The sequence below is a fragment of the Ammospiza caudacuta genome, chromosome 5 (genome assembly GCF_027887145.1).
Source record: "Ammospiza caudacuta isolate bAmmCau1 chromosome 5, bAmmCau1.pri, whole genome shotgun sequence".
NCBI lineage: Eukaryota > Metazoa > Chordata > Aves > Passeriformes > Passerellidae > Ammospiza > Ammospiza caudacuta.
The window spans coordinates 38195661-38219950 of NC_080597.1; the positions used below are offsets into that span (position 1 = coordinate 38195661).

Genomic DNA, 24290 nt, shown 5'->3' on the forward strand with positions numbered 1-24290 from the left:
TTGATAGGAGCAATTCTGCTGATTAATACACATATTTGACCTGTACAGGTTCCCAAATTTTCATACACTCAACTTCCCAATCAATGAGCTTTTTTTCCACCTTTACTTTCTCCCTTTTTTCCTTATAATTTCAGCAAATAGTCCAAAGACTCAGACTTAATTCTTTCATTCTAAATATCACAGAGAGAAAAGCAAACATTTTAATTAAGATTGGTATAGACGTGAAGCTAAAAACACTGAGCAACAAGGACTAAGTCAAAGAGCACTGTATTTATTAATATATCTACTAATAAATCTCTGCTGCTTCAGAGTAAGGTTTTAGTCTCAGACTGAATTAATTTCCACAGAAAACCAGGTTATAACTGGAGGAGATATTTATGCCAGGTAGCTCCTACACAGAGATACCACCTCCTTACTGGACGCAGATCTGCAGTCACAAATGTGAGTCAGGCAGATTAACAGTGAAGAAGCTACACTGACACCCATACCTTCAGAATTTCACCTAATGATGCCAGGGGTAATTATCAGAGCACAGAGGAGCCATCTGGGTATTTCAGAGCCTTGGAGACCAACCTGAGAGCACAAGGACACATCAACCCTTTTCATTTCAGTGTGACCACAGACTGCACTGCACAGACCACACTGATAACGCGCCACACCATGAGCAGGGCAGTGCCAAGGCAGAAATGGTTATTTAATAGGATCTACAGCTACGATAGTTCCAGATGTATCGTGGTCTGTGCTGGAGTGCAAACAATTTTCTGGTCTGAAAATTCAAAAAAAAACTTACCTTTTTTAAATCCATCCAAGTTGTATTTAGAAATCACATTATACAAAATTCAAACTATATCAATACAAAAATTCAAAATACATCAACACAGACCTATCAAACCAATAATTAAAATAGAAATAGATATTAATTGTGCTTGGTCTTCTTTTCTTGTTTTGTTTTGCTTTTTCAAAAAAATCTGGGTTACATATAGTACCTAAAGTGTAACTGCAAATAAGAAGTAGGATTATAGATATCAAGTAATCTGCCACAACTGCAGCCAGGACATAGTCTTATCTGTAAGTATCCTAACATCAAGTAAGAAGCACAGTTTTGAGCAAGTAAGGAATTTTTCTTTCCTTTTTTCAAACTTCTTTATTAGAGATGAACTCGTGATAAGATTTATTCTACATATTTGCAAAACACAAAGCAAATTAAAACTTTCCAAAGTTTACCTCTAGATTATTAACACTTCTTATTTTGAAAGGCCCGAGATGACAACAGTGCTAACTTATTTTGACTACAAGGTGTCCTGACAAAGAGAGGGCTCAAAAAAACTTAGGTCAAATTATAAAACTAATAGATATGTACCATCTGGCCAGCCTCAAATTTTGTGCACTAGTATCAGTCTAGTATGATGCAGCCAAGGGCCCTACTCACTAACCGTGCCTTTAAATCCATTTTTGCAGTCTGTACCAAGGTCCCTGAAGTTAGCAAGCTTTTACAGAAGCTGACTAAAAAATTTAATTGTACTCTTCCAAGCAAAAATGTCACTACCAGAACAAAGACATATGGAGGGGATGTGGTTGGGGGTTTTTTGTTTGTTTTGAGGGAATTTTTAAATTTTGTTGTTTGGGGAGATTTTTTTTCTTTTCTAGCTTGGTGTGGGGATGGTTGGTTTGGTATGGTATTGTATGTGTATGAATCAGTAAGAGATCAGAGGACGTGCAAAGACAGCAAGGTAAAAATATATATATTATGCAGGTACCTTCTAGCTGAAAGATGTTTTGAACTGGAATAAAGATACATAGTTGGGTAATTTTTGTTCTGGAAGAAATCATCCTTGGGATTTTCTTTAAAAATAAATAGGATTGCACATTCATGGAACCTGGTATCTTTCAATCCATATTCTCAACCAGAATTACCCACGAACTGTCAGGTTCTTGGCTAACCGCTCATATCAGAAGAGGTAAAAATGTAGTTGCTTAAACAAAGAAACAAAGAAAAATCACTCCTCAAGATCACTAATGCTGACTTTCCACAGATTTCAAATTACAAACAGCCAAAAATGCTATATATTAAATAGTCTAAAGAAGCAAGAATTAAAGTTATAAAATAGGCATTTCTTCTGCTTTAAAACTTGTGAGAGCTATTTTGTGGTGATGTTTTGCTACTTTTAATAAAGTTTTAAAGAGAAAAGTTTCCAAGTATAGAGATAGAGGTATAATAAACATATATTTTAAGAAAAAACCATAATCCCAAAATCCCTACTAAATGAACATTGCTATTGCTGCAATCTCCATTGTACTCTACAGCAATACAAGCTGCCCAGGATACTTTTAAAACATGCAGACTAAAACATGCAAAAAAATTTATCCATAAGCCCCAAAGTCCTGTTTTCTGGGAGAGGCAGAATTTAGAGACTCAGTACAATTCTACCCTCTCTTTTCCCTTGCCCTCTCATTGCCTTTATTAATTCAGTACGTCCCTACACTCTAAAGACTTTGTTGCTATGGGAATTTATTTCCATATTTTATTGTCAATGAGAAAAACAAGATTTTGGTGATTAAATGTCACAGAAGCTCTGACTTTGTACAACCTAATCAAACCTACAGCCTTAAAAAAAAAATCTGTGTATGTGTTTGAAAGTCTCACAGTTCTGATCATAAAAAGGTACATATGTTCTACCTGGCATTTAAATGCCAAGTACAAAAATTCTCTCTCCCTTCCCCCAAAACCTTCTGGATAATTTTTAACATAATTTCCACATGCACACTTTCAATTAGTTTCCTAGAAACTCAAGAATAAAACATATTTTGTTTTCCCTTTCTCCCAATGAGGACTACACATAGTATCAAGAGATTCTTCCCTTTCTAAGTGACATTCTAGGTTAGTGAGGCTGGAAATTCACCTTGCAGTAACTGACCCATAAAGACAGCTACAAAATTGCAAGCAAGGGTTCCTTCCCTCCCCATACTTAATCTATACTGCAGGTGGGAAGAAATACATGCAATAGGTACAAAATATTGTTCACTTCCTCCAGTAAATATGCCAAAAAGTGTTTGCTGTCTTCTATCACTGGCTGTTTCCACTGTAAATCTCATACACTTGTGCTTCCCCTCTTTTTAATATTGTAACTGTCTACATAAGTTAATGTTTGGAGCCACTCACTAAGAAAAAGCATGTATGTAATCATTAAATCATTACTATTTAAATAAAACTGAGCATAAGCCAGAAAGTTCAAAATTAAACCTAACATCAGAAAAGTTCTCCCTTTGTGTATGGTTCTGTCCCTTCAAAAGAAGTTCTCTCAGGTTTGGAAGCAGAGCTCGTGTTGATGTACCAGGAAAGGCTTTCTCTTGGGCAGGATTCTAGTAAGACAACAGAAAATGCAGCTCTATAGAATAAAGTTGGGCAATGCAGTCAGAGGACTACAGTGCTGAAACTTAGATGACCACAGTTAAGATGCTCAAAGAGTCAGCAGCCTGACCTTCTCACTCTCAGCAGCCTTATCTTTCCCCAGGGGGCTGTAACAAACTGGAAGTCAGAACTCAGAGCATCCAGAAGCTGCACCTACTCCCTAATCTATCTGATTCTGATTGAGGATATACTTCCAGGTTTTTCCTCTTTTGACACTATGACTGTATGCCCTGACTTCTGGGAGTAAGAGGTTTCGCTTGCTATTTACCTGCGATTGACCAAGTGCAATGGGGTCATTAGGTAAAGTTCAGCAGGAGCTACAAGCATTCCACACTTCATCAAACCAGGACATTTAGGTGTCTAAACATGACATTAAGAGGCCAATCTAAAGTACTTATGATTGAACACACAGGTATGGGTATAAACTTTCTGTGTTGCATGTAACAAATACAGTCCATACCTGAGGAACACAACCATGAATGCATGCATTTTAACGATGGCACTAAACCAGGTTTAAGCAGAAAGGCAGAATTCCTGAGGCAAATCTGCACCAAAGGAATTACACCAGGAAATGTTTAACTCATTAAAACACCACTGAGCTTTAGCACTGTATGGTGTTTTTTCCATTCTGCGGCCAGTACCTGGTCAACTGACCCATGGGAGAAGCAGAGCCAGAGGGGAAAGGAACACAGCTTTCTAGCTAGTGAACAAATGGAAAACTGAAGATTGGCCAAAGCTACATATATTTCTTATCCCTCAAAGTTTGCAGAAACCCAAGTCCCCTTATCAGAGCATAAAATACATTTAAGTATTAAGCACTGACTAACCATAACAAAAAGCATGAAATTTAACTGTTCTTTAATACTGCTGTCTTAAACAGGAATGTTTTCAGCTTCTGTGGAAACAGCTTTACAGAGTTTCTTTAATTAAGGAGCTAACTAGTCACTAAGATGAAGAAAAACCTACATGTATAATAATGCCTGATATTCTCAAACTCAGTTGTTAGACAATATGATAAGCTTGGTGCTTTCAATTGATTCCTAAATATCATGAAAACATTAAAAGTTAGGAGAGTAACATTTTCCAATTTGTATTATTTGCAAAGATTTTGTAGAGTCGAAAGTAGTGAGCCCCCCCCAATACCCTGTAATTAAAAACCACCATGAAAAAGTCATGCTGTTGATGTCAGTAATTGGCATGTACCCTCAGAATGAAAAATAAGTGCTAACAAAAACTAAGCAAAGCCTGTGGAAACTTTCTTACCTTGTCTCTCTTAATGAGATCCCTTTTAAGCCAGGGAGAATGTGCTGGTTTTGTCTGGGATAGAGTTAATTTTCTTCATAGTAGTTAGAATGGGCCTTATTCTGTATTTGTGCTGGAAACAGTGTTGATGTCACAGGGATGTTTTAGCTATTGCTGAGCAGTGCTCACACAGCATCAAGGCTCTTTCTACCCCTCACACTGCCCCACCAGCGAGGAGCTGTGAGGGGGCACAGCCAGGACAGCTGACCACTGGGATGTGTCAGAAATAAGGCATCATGCTCTAAGTGCTTTAAGCTATGGGAAGAAGCAGGAAGGGGCAGATATTCTGAGCGATGGTGTCTGTCTTCCCAAGGCCAGTGCCTGATAGAGCCCTGCCCTCCTGGATGTGGCTGACCACCTTCCTGTCCATGGGAACCAGTGAATGAATTCCTTGCTTTGTTTGCACACACAGCTTTGGTTTACCTGTCAAACTACCTTTATCTCAGTCTCTGAGTTTTCCCTTTCTCCAGCCTAAGGGGAGGGAGTGAGCAAGCAGCTGTGTGGGGCTGAGGTTAAAAACCACAACAGGGAAGAATGGAGCAGCACAGCGTAACTTTGTATGATACCATGCAATATAATCTCATGCAGCACTGAAGATAGTAACAAACTTTCTCTGGCAAACTAACCTCTCTGGTAAATTGAAGGTTCTCCACAGTTCCTGTAAATATAAAAGCCATCTCTCATTTTTATTTACTTATTTATTAAAGAAGACTTTGCCTCTTTCATTCTTCTAGAGAAGCATTCTCAAATACAGGCTCCTAAATATTACTGTAGATTTCAAGTGGACAGATAAAAGTAATGGGGATTCCAATGAAGATATTAAAGATTTAATATTAAAATATAATCTGTGTTATGCCAGTGTCAGTGACTTCAGCAAGACATCTTATGATTTTTCATTTTTCACAAGATACAACTCTGATAAATTTGCCCTAAGATGCTGTATTTCTGTCATATGTGATCCGTTCCAGTGGTTTAAATCACCCCATGAAAATATTTTCAGGAAACAACAGCTATTTATACATATTGATGTCCAATTCAGTACCACTCCATTGACATCACAGGGACCTGCAGGAGATCAATATCTCTGAAAAGACAGTGGAGACCAATCTTGCTTTTCTTATTTCAGGATCAAATAGAAAAGCAGCAAGGAGCTGTGGGAACTACAGGAAACAGCAGTATTAGCTACTTGAAATTATCAAGGGAGAAGTAAACTGGAAAAAGCTTATTTTTTCTAGGAAATATCTGGTGGGAGGAGTGATGTTCAAGACCACACAGGCCTCATGCTGTTGCCATCCAGCAGAGTGAAGAGAAAAGCATCAGGCTGGCTCATCCCCAAATATGAGCAATGTATGCACAGGCACATTCGTCTCACCGTTTTCAACATTTTGTACAGCCCTAAAGCTGACAGGAAAATTAACCCCCAGCTGACTACTGCAGAATGAGAGATGCTAGGGATAAACAGGGCCCCAGCTGGCAATGGAGTCCCCAATCTCTTCACAGTTCTTGAAATGCTAAGGGTTACCCAGCCCACAAATGCAATATGTGACAGCTCAGTGCACTTGAATATGTGACTCTTGTTAGGTAAAATGAACCCCATGAAAGGTCAAGTCATGTTTTGAAGCTGTAAGCTATTTATTATTTTTAACTGGAATAAAAGCAGTCTCTATGAAAAGCATATTTACTAAATATCTCAGTCCAAGGATGAAGTCTGTCCTGCAAGGGAGTAGCTACTGCCCTAACAGTCTAAAAACTGTAAATACTATACTTCAAAGACATGGAGACAAAACTGGACTATGCCCACCCAAAAGAGAAATAACTTACAAAATAATAGGCTTCCAATCAGTTGTGCCAAAATATCAAGACCTCTGGGTAAGTTCAGCATAATAAATTCCTTAGATGGTGGAAAATGAGCGGAAAATAAACCATTGAGTCGGATTTTAAATAACAATGAAACATTACTGCAAAACAGCATAACTTGCAAATGGAGAAGAGATGAGCAATAAGCAACTCTGACTACTACATTACAAAGGCTTCAGAGCTCCTCAGAAGAAAAGAATAAAACTGCAAATTTAAATCAAGAGCAGCATTTTGTTTTGATATTGCTTTTCAAAGCACAATAGTTCTAAAAGTAGCAACTTCAAAGACTAAAGAATGCAGAAAGTGGCCTACTTGAAGTTTAGAGTGCTCTCAAAAATCAGTAGCTTTATCTAATGCCCAGCAGCATATCACCCACAACTAAGACCATTCCAAGACCATAAAAGAAAGCAGAGTTTTATAAAATATGGTTTGGTGGTTGACCACGTCATCCATGGAGGCCCCAGGTTTACATCATTACCTTAAATAAAATATAGGCCTCCAATAAAATTGCCTTTTACAAAACCAATACTGTTATAATAGCATAGGAGGCTAGATAATGCATCCTTCAATCCAATTTGTGGTTCATGTTCAGCTGCAGACACCAATAACTAATTCCACATGTGAGACAGACCTCCTGGAGGGAGATTTTAATCAAACATGTGATGGGAAAAGATACATTTCCTTATTTTGGTATAACAAATTCCCTGTACAAACAATATGTCGATCTGGTAAAATGTTACTGTATTTTAGCAGTGCAACATTAGTAGAAGTTACATCTGGTTTAGTTATTTCTGTACAGCAGTTTGCATACATCAGCCACAGAGCAATAAATACTTTATCATTACCATTATATTAAAAATGAGCTTTTAATGCATTTGCCCATCTTTTTAACTGCTAATGTTATTCGGATCCACTCACGCTTTAAAAAAAGCAACAAAACAACCAAGCAAACAAAAGAAAACCTAAAAATCCCACAAGATGAAAAAAGAGCAGCGCAACAGGATTTGTATTAGCTTTGTACTATTAATGGCACAGAAGACTGTTGATTAATGCTTCTGCACTCAAGCTGAATATTATAAGTTCAAAACAATTAAGCCTCTGTATTTGCACATTTTCTGTAATAACAAACTTGATCACAGTTCTCTCCCATATTGGTTTAACTTGCACAACTCCAGCTGCTGACAGGTACAATCTCTGATACCGATCACACCTGACAACTCAATCAATCTGCATACCTGCTGTGCAACTTACACTGGAAATTACTCAAGGTCTAGAATCCTGAAAAATGAAGCAGAAGTTTAACTTACTTCCACAATGAATGCTTCACCCCAGTAGAACAACTCTCAATTACTCTAATTTCAGACAACTCATTTATGATTACAATAAATACAATTCCATCAAAATCTTCTGACTCCAAGACAGTGAATACGTTCTTGTCAATCAGAATAAAATAGAGCTAACCAAATGAAATGCAGTCCAGACTGACAACTTTTCCAGCCCGAGTGAGAGCATCAGAGGCAGACAGAAATACAAGACCTGGCAGCAGAAAAAAAATCAGCAGCCAAAGACTACTGAAATAACCAATAAACAGATGATAGAGAAAAGAGCTGGATCGTTTAATAAGTGTCTACAATATAAATTTTTAAGATGCCTCAAGAATAGCTTCTAAATAAGGGTTAGCATTAATCTGCTCAGCTAGTGGTCCAGCTTTGCAGCTACCTTGTTTAGAAGCCTGCCAGTCTACTCAAATCACACTGGGATGTTTTCATGTTCTCAGTGTGATAAATCAGAATGCACATGATAACTGGATTGTGTAGTAGCCATCATTTTTTACCATTGGATATTTGGCTCAAAGATGAGAACACAATGGAAAAAAATAGGCTGGTCACACAATACACCATATCCTACCATCTGCTGGAGCATTCTTCAAGTTGCTTGTACCAGTTCATACTTTACTGAGCATCGTGAAGATGGTCAGTAGTTTCACTATTCCTTAAACATAAATAATTGTGTCTCAGTTTCCCCAGTGGTATATTCTAGAAAATGTCACAATGTTCAAAGCTGAAAGCCACAGTCTGGCATCACACAATCCCAGGTCCTTAACCAGCCACTCCTCCAAATCTGTCTCTCTCCATGCCTTGGTTCTGTGCCCATGATGCATCTATCCTCTCACTGCCAGTCAGTACAGCTATTTGTAGGGCAATGACAAGGACTGAATATAACTGAACTGATTCAGCTTTAACGTAACTCCTAGAAGAAGTATCTGGGATATTTGGGGTGAGGGGTGTGGTGCTTAAAGGTTGGTTTTTTTTACATGCATTCCCTCTCAGTTCAGTTTGCAGCACGGCCTAGGAAACAGCTGTATCAGCTCAGCTGGACAGGGCTGAGCTAAAGGTTAGGCAGACTGAAAGGGACAGGAACTTTTCTACTGCTCCATTACAAAGCATTCAGTTACTGATCACTTAGGTAGTACAGGCTTGAGCTAACCAACTTTTAAATTATTTTCTTTTCTCTCTTGGCTCCATTCTACACTTTTGCCCTCCATCACACTGCAAAAGACTACAACTTTTTCCTTGACTGACTTTTTTTTCCCCTTTCTCCTGAAGTTGCCCTCTCCCAATATTACACTAGGGAAACATGAAGAACAAATTCCAGAACAGGCACATGGACACAATTCTTTCTAATTTTTTCAGGCTGAGGAGCACTCAGCCTGAACATGTGTGCAAGAAACATGCAGCCTAGTAATAAGTGAAATATTCATATTTTCATTCAATGTAGTCTCTCCCCATAAAATTGTCTCCAGGAAAAAACAAATCTACATAAAGGCTGTAATCTACAAAATTCAAAATTACTATTTCTAGCATTACAGATGAAAAAATAAATTCTTAAAGACAACAGCTTTCTGTCCAAGGCAACTCTGATACTGGGTGCAAAAAAACCCCAAAAGCCAGGGGTCCAAATTTAGGGTTCCTAGGAAGAGAGACCTTGTGTTCAAAAAGTTAGGATGTGGAAGCTTGGATTTCACCTGCATCATTCAGAGTTAGGATGTGGAAGCTTCACTTGCATCATTCAGGTCTCTTCTGGACCAATTTTACTCTGGCCTTGGTATGGAAAAGGAGGAAAAATGTGAGAACAAGCTTTTCTCAATTAGAAGTCCATCAGAAACATCTGCAAAGATTTTGGATTTGAGCAATGAGTGTCTAACAATAAAAACTTTATAGATGTTCAGAATATTCTGTCAAATGAATGTTTTTATGACTGTTTAATTCCATAGGACAGGGTAACACTTGAGTTATTAACTGAACTCCTTGAAGCATTTGAAAAAGTCTCATCTTTGTGCTTTTCAGTATAAAGCCTGCTGCTGCAGATGTACTTTAAGGAAAAAATAAATGGAACAACTTAATCAGTTTCCTCTTTGTTTCTGCTCAATGTTAGATGCACAATGTACCATACAGTATTTGGCTACTGACATTCAGAGGTCTTACATATGTCATTATACATGAGTAAAAAATTCCAAATTTGTGTGTGTGTGTATATATACAAAATTATTCTTTTCCATTTTTTCAGAAAATAGCACAATAACTAAGTTAACACCTTAGAGCAGTTTAAGAGGAAACTACAAGTGACTAGGTGTTTTACTACTTTTCTTTTATATTACAGCTATGTAGTCTGTACAAACAGAAATTATCACTGCTTTATCACAAACTACAATTTCTTTTCAATTCATTTGGAAAAGAAAACAAAATTTTCAAATCAAGGTGTTTGAGATAAGCAAAGCAATGAAACAAAATACATTTTTGTAATCTACATCTCACTGAAAAATTTGACAACTCATGTCCAAATGGAACGCTGTTGTCCTTTTGTTAAGACAGTACTTTTCTGAAAGATGGTAATTTTACTGAAAAGAAAATTATGTATACTCAGCTTACTCATTTGTACAGCAAATGCTGTAAAGGACTCTTGATTTCAACTGGAGTTTCTGGGTACCACTAAAATACACACAGTTTTTTGAGTGGGAAGCTAGGGGATTTGGTGAGTTTTTTTGTTTGCTTATTTTACTTGTTTGTTCTGGGGAAGAAGTTAAAAAATTGGAAATACTTATTTTATTAAGGCAATAATACTAGGTGAAGAAAAAAATACATGTCAAAGGCATGCACCAAGTCTTATGCATCTCTGTTAAACTAGAACAATAAGAGTTTTATCTTTGCCTCAGGGAGCAAAGCTGATGGTATCAGCTGCCGAACTTGCACGCCTGACCAAACTAAGCTGAGTTTGCAAGATACAAGAGGATAAGAGCACGAATGAATTCTTTGCAAAGGGCAATCAGATATCCAGTGCTTGACTCAGATATCCAGTGCTTGACAGCAAACAGAATAAGGGAGCTGCTGGAAGTACGGAAAGTAATTGAAAACACCCATCCTCAGCATCAAGTAATAGCAATGGCTAATAACACATTGTTTAAACAAAATGTAAAAAGACCACACTAAAGCTCTTGAAATGTTCTTTCAGCATTAAACATCTGAGCTTATTTCTGGGAGTTGACTAAACTACTAAGAATTACTGTGCACTCAAAAAGACATTTAGCATCTGTTTAACAGTGAATGGTGCCTCACAAATAGCTTACTGCAAAGGAGACTCACCTTGTATAAAGCAGAAATGATCTGATGCATTTTCAGTCGATGAAATACAAAGATGTCGTACACGGCTGAAATGGCCAGAACAGTCACTCCTTGCTCCTTCCACAGCATGCTGCATCCTGCACACAGCCCTGCTCCCAAGATCCAGCCCCAAGTACTTGGTGAGGAACCTCTGGTAGAGCAGTGCTTCACGTAACACATGAGGGAAAGCAGAAAGAAGAGGCAGGCTCCAATATCTGCCCTCCCTACAATCCCTGCTACGGCTTCCGTGTGGATGGGATGAGATGCAAACAGCAGGCCCGCTATCAAGGTCCAGTACCCATCGCCAAAGAGAATCCTGGAGAAGTTTGTGAAAAGGCCAGTGACTGCAGCATGTAAGAGGACATTTACAAGGTGGTAGCCCCATGGGTCCATTCCCCCAACAGCATGGTTAATGCGGAAGGAAAGTGTGCAGAGAGGTCTGTAGGACTTGTGGCTCCCACTGTGAGTAAGCAGGGTCCCCCAAAAGTCATTGTAGAAGATGTGGATCCACGGCGTCTCGGGTAAAAGGTCCTGGTTTGTCTTGATAGCTCGACTACAAAAGACAAATAAAAACTTCATTTTAACACTAGAAAATGGCTACAAATGAAAAGGCTGTGAAAATGCAATCACACTGCTATATGAAAAAAATGACATTGCTTTGGTGCTGCTTCAATTCAAGTTTTGAATTTTAACAGGAGGTGTTAAAAACTATGTATGTATTGACTTCCTTCTAGAGCAAAATTTCCATATAAATTGGCTTTTAAAACATTAGAAACAGACATTACACTGTTTCTGTTAAATTAAAACACCCTTCAGTGACATTCTTCTGAGTCTAACCCAGGAGTAATCAGTTAAGATTTGATGAGTTATAATTAAAATGTAAAAGAAATATAAAAATCTTGCAAACGTTATTGTTGAGACAATGGATCTTCCAGTATATAAAAAAAAATAACTCAACTGTCATTTTATACTGAAATTTTAATTTAGATTTTTGAATGGATTTTGCTAACATAGGTGAACAATAAATATAGAAGTTGTTAGGAGTGAGCAATTTTCTGCATCTGGACGGGCCTTGTATAATTGTCTTGTGCAAATTTTGACTTACAACATTTTCTGCAACACCTTGCTGAAGACAGCAGAATATTTCACATACAAAAATACACTTTCTTTTTAAATTTCTTGTATTTCCAATAGAGGGAAAAACATTTTTACATTGTATTAGCTTATGAACTCAAGTCTGTCAGTTTGATTTAAAAAAAATGCTGCAGCTTTCAGCATTTATGCTTACAACCACACTGGCAAGAACTCATGCCAGCCATTAGCAGTCTCCAAGTCTAATTCGTTACTGTAAAAATCTGTCTCCCATAGTGTTCGTACAAATCCAAAGATTTGCATTTAAATTTATGCAGTGGGAGAAGGTGTGAGACCTGCTTAGTGCAAAGAGATGACTAGAATTTAATTAGTTACTTGTATTTAAGCAATTATTTAAAGATGCATTGTTGTTACTATCAAGCTTAACTCATTTAAATTTATTTTATTAGGGTAATTAAGAATCCAGCCAACTCAAGACTCTTATATTCAAAAAACCAAACAAGAGAGATGATTTTTATCTCATTCTCTCTTCAAAACCCCTATCTGCCTTACCAATAAATACCCTCCTATAATTAATAATTTTTCAATTCAGACAAGGAAGGGAAAGAAAAAGGTGTGAAACTCAAGCTCACATTTAAAATGCATGACTAATTCATATTCCAATAATCCCGTCACATTCTCCATTTCCTTAGAACCTGTAAGCAAATTCCACCCCCCCCCCCCCCCCCCCGCTTTTTTTTTTGTGGTATTCATTTCAGGAATGTTGTCTTGTTCTAGGATGAAAAATGCTCAAAACTGATATACTGCACCACAGAACCTCCATGCAAATACTCCAAATACCACACAGCTCAGCATTTCCATTGTCCAGAGCATCCTGCTGTAATGCTTTCAGACACGCTTCCTCTCAGCATGTCCTTTTGTCTCTGAGCCCACAGAGGTCACAGAGAGGTCAGCTTAAATCCTCTACAGATATGATGATGCTTTTTAGAATATTTTAAAATTTTCATTTTGATTTCTGCTTATGCAGTGTATCAGGTTGCCTGTATTTGTTTTCCCAACCCCACACACATTTTTCTCATTTTAGGAGAGTCACAAAAGAACACTGGAGGAAAACAAGATTGTTGTTTCCACATTATTTATCCTTTCTTGAAACCTAATTCCTCTGTTTGTGATTTCCATTTGTAGTATAACTCTCAGAACCACTATCAGAAAACTAGGAATTTGGCAAAAATAAAGCAGGTGTCAGGCAAGACAGAGTCCTTTCTTTGAGAAAAACATAATATATTAGACGACAGGCTCCCAAAGGCTAAGAATGGCTATCAGATGTCAGGATTTAGAGTTCAAACCCTGAACTGCAAAAGTGTTTTTTCTTGGGGAAACAATAAAAAAGTAAGTGGCAACAACATTGCCAGCACAACCACCCTCCGCGGAGGCAAAGCATTCTTCCACAAAGAGCCCAGACAGTTCCCAGGTTGTTCCCAGGAAATGGCAGCTTTTAGTATTTATTTTGCCTTCTCTCTAAGGTGATAGTTTTCATGCAGCAGACACTCATATCGAACTCATCCCCACCAAAAGTAAACTGTTTTTATCATAAAGAAACCTAGTGTACATTCCAAAGGTATTAATTCAGTCAAATCTTATTCACAGTTTTAGTGACAAATTTCATGCATCCTTGACCCTTTCCCGTTTAGACATGTCCATATTAAAAATTAAAACAAAGAAACATACAATGAAAGAAGTCCTGCACACAACAAAAAAAATCAAAAGGAAGCCCTGAAGATACAGTATTGATCAAACTGTATTTGGGTACAGATTTCAGCAAGCAGTTCTAGAATACTCCTAGTTTCTTGCATTACATTACATTCTTACTAGAATGTGAATGCATTCTAGTACCTGCCCGTCTGCATGAAGAATACAGAAGTTGATAGTTCCACTTTACTCAGTGTTTAGTCACATCAAATGCTGTATTCTCTACGGATCAAAGTTTTAAATAAAGTTAGAATTTGTTTCTGTATGGTTTCCATATGGTTCCAGGGGCATTAATGAGCCTTGACAGCCTGACCCCCTTCCCAAGGTTCCCACACCCTGTCCACATTCCCAGGACCTCATGTCACGTCTCCAAAGACTTCCCCGATGCTGCCCAGGGCCCAGGACCCCATGTGAGTCTCCCAAGGGAATCAGCCTCTGCCCCAGGGACACCTCAGCAGGGTCAGTCTCCAGCTCCCCAGGCCCTACCCTGACATGGGTCTGTCTTACTGAGCTGAACCTGTATCCCAGCCTGTCCTTGTCCCCAGGGAAGTGCCCAATGCCCAGGGCTTGGGCTGCTTCTGGCTCCTGGCTGTGGCAAGGCTCTGTTTTTTCTCTAGTTACTGAATCACCAAGCCATTTACCCTGCTTGGTCTCCAGTTCCAGCAGAAATTCTGAAACCAACACCTCCTCACTCTGGTAGCAGTGCCAGCTTGTCTCCAGTAAAGCCTCCTGTGCTAGCAGCCACCCTCACTCTCTGCAGATAGAAAATTAAATTAAGTGCTGGCTCTGGAAGAGACTCTGGGATAAAGGAAATTACAAAATGCTGTATTAGCCTTGCTTCCAGCTTCACTTACAGTTTACCTTGAGGTTATGTCCTACAAATTAGTCCAATTTCGCTAATGGGCATAAGAGAAGCAACTCATCATTCTTCCCCAGAGCTGCAAACTCTGCTCTCGCTAAAAGGCAGCAGGTCACCTCAGAAAGTCTTTTCTCAAAATTCCAACACAAGTGGCATTTTACTTCCAAACAGCCTCTTAACAGGGTTGCACACTCAGGCAGGGAACTTGCTTTCTTCAATTTGCAATGCCTGCCCATTTCACACATCCCAGGAGAATAGGCTATCTCACTCAGTACACAACAAATGGACATGCTGGGGGCAGGGGGAAGGTAAGAATTAGATTCAGTTATCAGTTCTTCAGAAACAGCTGAAGAAAGAAAAAAATTGTCAAGACAAAATCATCATTTCTAATCCTTGAAACAATGCTTCTGCCTCCTGCCATAAATCACATATTTGCCACAGGTCAGTACACACCTTGAGCACGACTCACTGAGCTTTTATTCATCAAACCTAAAAATGCTAGAGATACATACACGTGCACATATACATGCATTCACACACAAAAAGTTCCAGATGTTTTCAAAATTATATATGTCCTAAACTTCTGTGCTGGTGTTAAACTGATCCAGGTGTTAACACTAGGGTAAAAAAACAGATGTGACATTCTAAAGTGATTTAACGAGTTAAGCCTTATATTCAGCTTCAATATTGCTAATGGTCCCCATATGCTGAAAATTACCATCAGCATTTGAAGTAGACAACATATTTTAAAGGAAAACGAAAATTCCCAACTGTGCATGCAGGAAGCCATTGACCAGACATCTCTCACATAAAATAGATAGTCAGTGATGGACTGGCAACATTGAACATGGAGGTTCATCATTGTTTTTCCTCAGTCATTTTTAAACAGTATTAATTTAGTGCTTTTTTCTTGAATAGCAATAGGAAAATACCCTAGGGTATTTTTACAGTGGATATTAATGAGACACCCTGAGGATGCTTTCAAGACTATATGTTACTTATATAGACAACAAGACTGAAAACACAGCCAAGAGCCTACTTGCTTGAGTACAAAGAGCTTCACATCCCCAAAACATTCGGCAGCCAAGTAAATCCTGCAGACTACTTACAGGCTGTGAGGCAGGTGGTGGTCAGAAAGCAGGGAAATAGAGCTTGTCATACTTTCCTGCAGACTACTATATATACATATACACACACATACATTGTCTGTATTGACAGGATAAAGTAAAAGTCAGAAAATATCACTTAATAGCAGAGACGTCTTAAGAAAGTAATAACCTTAAGTACATGAAAACACATCCATCTAAATGTTTAATTACAGACTCTAGGGAACTATTTGCCATTCTGGTAGAATTCTGGTGACAATTATGTCTGACATGTTGTATATTAAAGTTCATCTTTCTCAGTTGTTAAAGTGGAATTTACCCTCAAATCCAGCAGGTAGTAAAGTTTTACCCATGCCACCTCACAAAAAAATTTAAAAAAAAAAGAAAAAAAGACCCACCACAAATGACAACAAAATAACACTACCCACTAAAAAAAGAATACCCAAAAATAAAACCCCAAACCACAAAACTTTATAGTGTATAGCAACAAGGGACACCTGCAGGAGAAATCTGTGCATCCTCTGAGTTTCAAGTTGCAGCTTTTGGTTTCTCTTAAGAAAAATTGTTCTTAGGTGAATCTGTAAGGAAAATCTAATAATTCAGATGTTTTCAGAAAGCAACAACTAGCTAAGTGACATATAGGACACTGAGGTGCTAGCTGGCTCGGAGCATGGGTCTGTACATACAGATTGTTGGAAACACCTAGGATCAAGTAATATTTTAAACAAATTAAAGGAAAACATAACATCACAAAAGGGAAATTAGCCTACTAGAACTTTGTATCTAGTTTATTTCTGCCAATAATAATTTTCTAATTGTATAAAAAGAGCTCAACTCAAAATTCAAACACTGAAGGCAGCATATAGTTTTAAAATAATTTTTCTATCTTATATAATTACTAGTGAAAGCTATTAACACTCTACAGAGTTAGTACAGGACTCCTGGAAAATATGTTAATTTATTAATGTTAAAATGTTAATAATGTTAAAATATGTTAATACATTAATTCTGTATTTTGGACTATGAAAGTAATTGTACAGCCAACTTCAGTTTAGTACCAGAACAAACAGGAGCTACAAGTAACAGGTCTGTAAATGGTGTTTAATTTGTAAAACTTCATTGGATGAGACTTTCCTGCATTAGATATAAACAGAGTGGAAAGATGGATGAGTGAGACAACTGTAACTATACCCTTAGATTATTGCAGTCACTGCTAAAAACAGACACAAAAATACTAAAGAAAACAAAACAGTAAAATCACAAGGAAAACCAGTAAGAACACAAAGGTTATAGTCTTATATCACAGTATAAAGACACACAAACTTTTCAAGATTTTTCTGTACTGCACTATGTCTTTTAAAAAAAACTGATCTTTTAAAATAAGCAATAACTTGTCCCTTGTTTATTTCCACCAATAACTTTATCTGCTGTGGTTTGACTTTGTCTGCCAGTGACTGGCTATGATCCAGCAGCCCCTCAGCTGCACACTTCTAGACTTCATAATTTTGCAACTAAAGACGCAGAATGTTATTCAAAAGTAGGAAGTGGTGGCAATGCTTAGATATAATACTGAATGCTATTAGGAATTGCTTTAACTACATTGAAGCATGCTGCATCGATTGATTTTCTCATTGACTAAGAGAGCTTTGAAATCTTAATGTAACTAGAAGTTCAAAACATTTTGGTTACAAGAAGGTCGAGATGGCCTTAAAATTTTTGGCCTATAAATATTTTAAAAGCCAACTGTAAAGGTTTTGATCTCCTTCTCCATTGTATAAGACTTTCCATTTCTATGTATATCCTCCTATGGGAAAAGAATATGGCCTTAATATTAACCCTAAATGCACCTCACTCCCCTCAGTTTAAGATTTAGCTGACATAACAAACACTAAAAGATGGACTGTGTGAAATTTGAAACCCTAATTAATTCCAACTGCCTGGTATTGTATTATTTGATTATTCATGCAGAGATTAAAAAAAAAACACAATGGAGGGAAACTAAAGAAGTAATTAATACCTTCATATGCTGAACAATTGGACACCATCTGTGTCCTCTTCAGAGGAAGCTGATAAAAACATAAGGAGAAGAACAGCTCCTGTCTTTGCCTCTGCTCCCTCTCTGAGTTTCTTCACCACAGCATGTACCATAGGTCTGGGAAAAGATACTTTCATTCCTACATCGGAAATGCTTCCTGCTACACCCACAGCTATTTTATAAGCTAGCTTCACTCCCAACTACACCCTACAACACAAAATTTCTAATTGTGTTCTTCTGAAAATACAAGATACTTTGCTTTTACCTCATAAATATTCTTTCAAATATACATCTGAAGTTGTTCTTTAAAACATTCTTCTGTGCCAAACAACTGCCTAGCAATAATTCACAATTTGTTTATTTTATATATGTATGTAATGTCAGCTTCTGAAGCACGGTTAGAATTCATAGCTGGAACCCCTACTGCCCTTTTCAAATCTATTTTAGATTATAAAAGTGGGCCCAGCAGGCCTTATTGGATTTACTGTTCTGCAGTACAATATGGCACCACATTATTTCTCTTCCCCACTTCCCACTGAAAAAATTAAACATAAATAATTTTTGCCACTCACGACAGTAAAAGGATAGATATTTAAAGGCTTGAGATTTTAGCAATTCGAGTAAAAATGTTGATTTTCTTATCCAAATAAAGAGTATGGATATCAAAGTATTTTTTTGACAGGTCACCTTCTGAATATACATAAAGCCCTTCCAAGACGCACACATTTTAGGCCATTATCTGAACATAGAGACACACATACTGTAGTAGTATAAAAAAGAGTTCATCAGTCAGAACAGCCCATGACTATTCACTTTTCTGGGGTTTTTTTCAGTATGTGGCACACTGTGGAGTTAATTTTCTCCACAAAGTTAAGCAATTTAATTTCAGCAAAACTATTTTTTTCTGTATTTAATCTATTTTTGTTAGTGCATTTTCAGGAAGTTTGAGGAGATTGCACTGAATTGTCCCTAAGCCCATGACTCTTACGCATTCTAAATTTAAAGTCTGAAAAAATTCTTAGGTTCTAATTTTGATTTTTATTTTTAGGTAAGCATTGAAGAGCATAACCAGGAACACGTTCCCATACAAATAAAGAAATAATAAGTTGAGGAAAAACCACTGAACCACAACACAACATAGAGACATTCTCCTTTTCTTATTTTTTGTAGGGGATGAAGGATAAAGAAATGCAACAGGGTTTTAGTGCATAAGTTTCCTTCTTCAAGTCTTTTATTCTAGCAGTAAAACAACCTTTCATTAACAAGGGCTGATCTAAACTTAGTTTTACTGGTTTAACTGAAAAACATTATTCAAAATCTAATCAGTGAAAACAATTTGGTGCATGCATATCCACAGAGGTCAATTTAACCTTCACGCTGTCTTTAGAACTCATATTGAAGAAATATCCATATTGGTGGAGAGGGGAAAAAACCCTATCACAAAAAACCCAGCTATCCCTTGCTATGTTCATGTTATTCACTGTAAGAATCAAGTGATTCAGAGAACAGTCAGACCCACCCTGACTTAAATTATCCACAGAATTGCAAGTCTGGACTGTGCCACACTAAAACTATCAGACACGTGCTCGTTTAAAATTATCACATCACCAAGAAGCATCCTCTTCCCTCCCTCCAGCCCCACTATAAGATACATAAATGCATAAAACTAAAGCTCTGACACACATCAATTGTACACCCTGTATCACCTTTCCTACCCAAAGGGTATCATGTTAGCAAATTTGTGGCATGAGTTGTTTGGGTTTGGGGTTTATTTCAATAATACTGTACAGAATAAGCATTTTCCATTTAGGTTATTCTGTTTTGATATCTTGCAAATATTGATGCTGAAGCTTTAAAAGGCTATTTTGTATGGCAAGAAACTAGAACTCTTGCGTATTTTTTCTTGCAGTATTGTCCATTTTAAAGTATAACAGCCCTCACAAGCTACCCAATTATGTACATAAAAGATTGCCCACAAATATATTAGCACACTATAAAAGGCACCATTTTTAGACAGCAACTTCTGCTTAGAATCTTTTTTTGCTGAAATCAGTCTGATCTAAGAAACCAGACACCACTTGTCTTTCACTACTATCTTCCTTGTCTAGTTTATCAACTTGCCTGATATACAAGCAACGATGATTGTAGTCACAGTCCCATTTCAAAGGCAGATATTAAATAATAATGAGGGCAAGGGAATCCTCCCTGAGGATTACCAAAATTTATTCTGTGTCAGCTACAAAGTCCAGCTACACTATCATGAACCATGAGATGTACTGCCATTTCAGTGAAATAGTCTCAAGGAAACATAAAAAGCGAAGCAAGTTTAACCTGATGGAAAAAGCAGCAAGAAATGTTAACATATAGCTGAGGCTTGCATTTCTCTGTGATGATAGTTTACTCACCAGTGAATCAACCAAAATATTTCAAGTACCTTCTTAGAGGATTCCAAATTTAAAAAAAAAAAGTACTTTTCCTTCCTATTAACGAAAATTCCTACATAATATATAGAGGGCCAGAAAGCATTTGTGATGGAGTTAGATTTTATCTTCAGCCTTTGCCACAGACATGTCAGACAAATTCCCGTAAACATTTTTATAATTTTATATTTTTAGCAGGGAAAAAAAAGAACTTGCTAGAGACTTATGTCAAGACCAATTTCTTTGAGAACCAAATTCTCACAAAAAAGTAAAACAACTCAGATAATTAAAACCAATATTTGTTCATGGGAAGATGTGTAATGACTTCTAGTGAAGAGAGAGACTGTTCAGCATAGTCCTGAAACAGGCTCCCCAGGAAAGTGGTGAAGTCACCATCCTTGGAAGTACTAAATAAATAAGTAGACATGGTGGCACTCTGTGGAAAGGTTTAGTAGGCATGGTGATATTTCACCAAAAGTTGAACTTGATGATCTTGGAGATCTTTTTAAACCTTAATGATTCTATGAATGAACTATATTTTTTCTACTCTTCAGCATCTTTACAGAAGGCACTGTGGGATGCCCTTCAAAAATGTGCTTTAACAGAGCAGATGGCACCCACTCATTTGGAAAGTGTGAATCCTACTGAAAAAGGCTGAAATTACTTTTACTGACTTGTTTCATCTTTGTGCCTCAATAGTTTATAGAGATGCAGGGATTCACAGGAGTAAAACAAGTTTTGTGGCATGCCATAGCAACTGTGAAACACTAGAAATTGAAACCATAGCAATGTTTAAAATCAATTTATTTTCTCAGAATCACTTGGTTGGAGCACCCAGATAGCAAGCAACAGTTTGGGAGTGACATCAAGATAACTAATCACAGTTATTTTGGAATAAAAATGTGCTTTACAGTTACCATTATATGCAAGTTTGTATCAAGCATACTCTGGAGGATTTTACTGGATGCAGTCAAAGACTGAGGTAAAAAAGCAGGAAATGACAAATTAGTTGAAATATGTTATCAGAACACACAGGATTTCTGCTATATTAGTTCACATTGGTATTGGAATAACCTGCACTTTATGTCACTGAAACCAGTAGGTTTTACAATCAACTGCAATTGGCATAAGCTTTTATAGCCTTTCTCTACACTTTTTAGACTTACAAGCATAAAGAAAAAAACAACCAAACCCCATTCCTTTCTATGTTTTAGAACAGCTATCAGGAAGCAGGCAGTTAGCAAGAAGGATCTCAGACAGCAATTCAGGTAAACTTTAGTCATTACCTGAATCACACAACTGATCAACCTTTCTTGACAATAAAACTAGAGCTAAGTCAAGCTGAACTACAAAAGCAGGAAACTTTTAACTGAAAAATCCCAGATTTTCAAGTCTCTCTAGCTCTATGCTAGCCAAGCACTTGCACTCCTCTCCACTAGTGATTTCTGTGCTTTACGTTTGTTTTTTTCCTCCAAGCAGCTTTATGTCACCAGCCATTCCATAAATGAAGGTCTAAAGATCTTCTGGAAGATCAAAACAATATTTAACTGCTAGGCTGAACTGCCCACTCTAACAATTAAGTACAACCACCCCTGACAGCAGCACAACACAGGACTGCATTTTTTCCTGGCGGATGAGAGAAACCCATGTGCCACAAAACATGATGGTATTTCATAACACTGGCCTGTAGACAAGGACAGCTCTAAGTTCTGCCTAGAGAGACCCACAGAGGAAAGCTGATCACACACAAAGGTTTATGAAAACTTTAAAAAAGTAAGTGGTTTGTTTCTTTCAGTAGTCTTCATTAAAAAAAAAATGGTCCATGAGAGTAAAATTCATGCAGCATTTTATCACAAGAGAAATTGTATGTTATCTTTCAAAATCCCAGCACTGTCAAAGAACAGTAATAATTTTGCTCCTCTTGCCAAAGCAGGAAGATGCTTGAGATCACAATAAAAAGAAATTCCAAACATGGGGGGAAAACCACAGGTAGATTAAGAGAAAAACATGCAACTCTGTGCAATGAAGCTGACCCAAATGAATCAAAGAACAGGCTGCCTTGGAAAGGTCAGCAGGCACTTTCAGGTTTCAAAAAGAAAAAAAGCCTAAAACATCTTGCATTTGTTGACAAGGCAAATATATTCTCTTCAAGTATCTTCTATCCATATGTGAGAAGACAAGAAATGCAGAATTTCACCTTGGAGAGAAGTAGCTTCAAATTCACATGTCTGAGCTTGAAGTGGGATTCTTTTTTGCTAGGGCATGAAGACATGATATGATATGATTGATATGATATGATATATAATGCTGTATGATACTATATGATATATGATGATATATAAAACACATGCTGCTTTATGTACCATTTTAGAAAGAGCAATGGTCCATTTGAATCTTTACATAAACTAAGCAAATACTATTTCCTACAAAGCTAGGGGAAGATTACCTCTTTAGAGTTCAGGAGCCCTATATACTGTCTTCCCTAGCACTGTAAGCCACTGAAAGTTTCATGAAGAAAATTATAGTTTGCCAGGCCATATAAAACACCAGCATGTATTATTTCTGTATAATAAAATCAACCTAGAATAGTATAAGGAATAAGCAGTTTCTGCTCTACCAGACATGCTTCTCTTTCTGGGGCTCTGCATTGATCTTGCTGCAAAATAATCAGGAATTTGTGATTTATTTCTTACCACAGGAAATTAGTTGTTTGGAATAATACAGTGCTGTGTATGCATCATAAATTTCCCAAGTTCCTCACATGCTGTGGTACACAGAAAGAAACTGAGAAATTAATTATGACATAGCCAATAAATAATTACAGCTATGCAACCCATTTGTACCATCCACTAAGACGAAGTGGCAGCAAAGGCTTATGAAGGTTTCAGTGTAGGCTGCCACGTTCTTTCAAGGAAATCTGAAGAAATACTGAGACAGTAAGATATTGCTATCCAACTAATTTGGAAAAAATTACCTAGATGATGAACATAATCAGCCATAAACACCTTATTCAAATCAACTTCACTGCCTCTTATAGTTCCTTCTTCATCTCAGTGTTTTAGGACAAAAGCATGCAGAAATTGTTGTGGAACAGAAGTAGCTTCTGGCTCATAAGAGGCACTGGGAGTCTATTGGAAACCCAAAAGTTTCACCATCATGTTTTCCAACTCACTGGAAGATGGAAGTCCCACCCCTGCAGCAATCTAACTTGGAACTGCAGCAGCGTTGAATATGAGCCTTATTTCACTTATTTCAATTAAGACATTCAACTTAAATCCCAACCTAACAGTGAATGCTTAACATCAACTTTTAAGAAAGATAAAACAGTCCTTCTAGAGACACAAGCAGCTGTTAATTTAATATTACAGGGCAACCAAACAGGTGAAAGTTTTTAATTAAACAGCCCTTCTGTAGGCTGATATTCTGCAATTCTATGTATAAATCAAGCCAGGTGACTTATTTCGAGTAAGTCTGAAAATAATAAAATTGGTTTCAATGACCTCAGAGATACATATGCTTATTTGTGGTTATGGCCCCAGGCAACCCTGAAATCAGTTATTCCATTAAGTCAGAAGCATGGCACAAAGCCAAGCTCCTGTAAGAGTTAAAGGTCTTGCACATACTTTCTTTGTATGTTTATTTGAATAGAATGGTGACTTTGGGTTTTGGGCCACCCATCACTTATAGACCTCCCATAACATTTAAAGGAGCTGAATCAACTGGATCTTAGCATATACCAGTTGTCCTTGGGACACTAGCTCTTTAAACATGATGCAAAATAATTGAAAGTTGAAGCAACAGGG

At 37.3% G+C, this 24290-nt stretch overlaps 1 protein-coding gene across 1 annotated transcript in view; it reads right to left on the bottom strand.

Annotated features, from left to right (window-relative positions):
* Positions 1–24290, bottom strand: part of TMTC2 (transmembrane O-mannosyltransferase targeting cadherins 2) — a 235249-nt gene that overhangs the window by 123093 nt on the left and 87866 nt on the right. The window contains exon 2 of the mRNA XM_058805380.1: positions 11209–11779. Coding sequence (XP_058661363.1) covers positions 11209–11779 — 571 coding nt within the window. The remainder of the gene's footprint in view (positions 1–11208; positions 11780–24290) is intronic.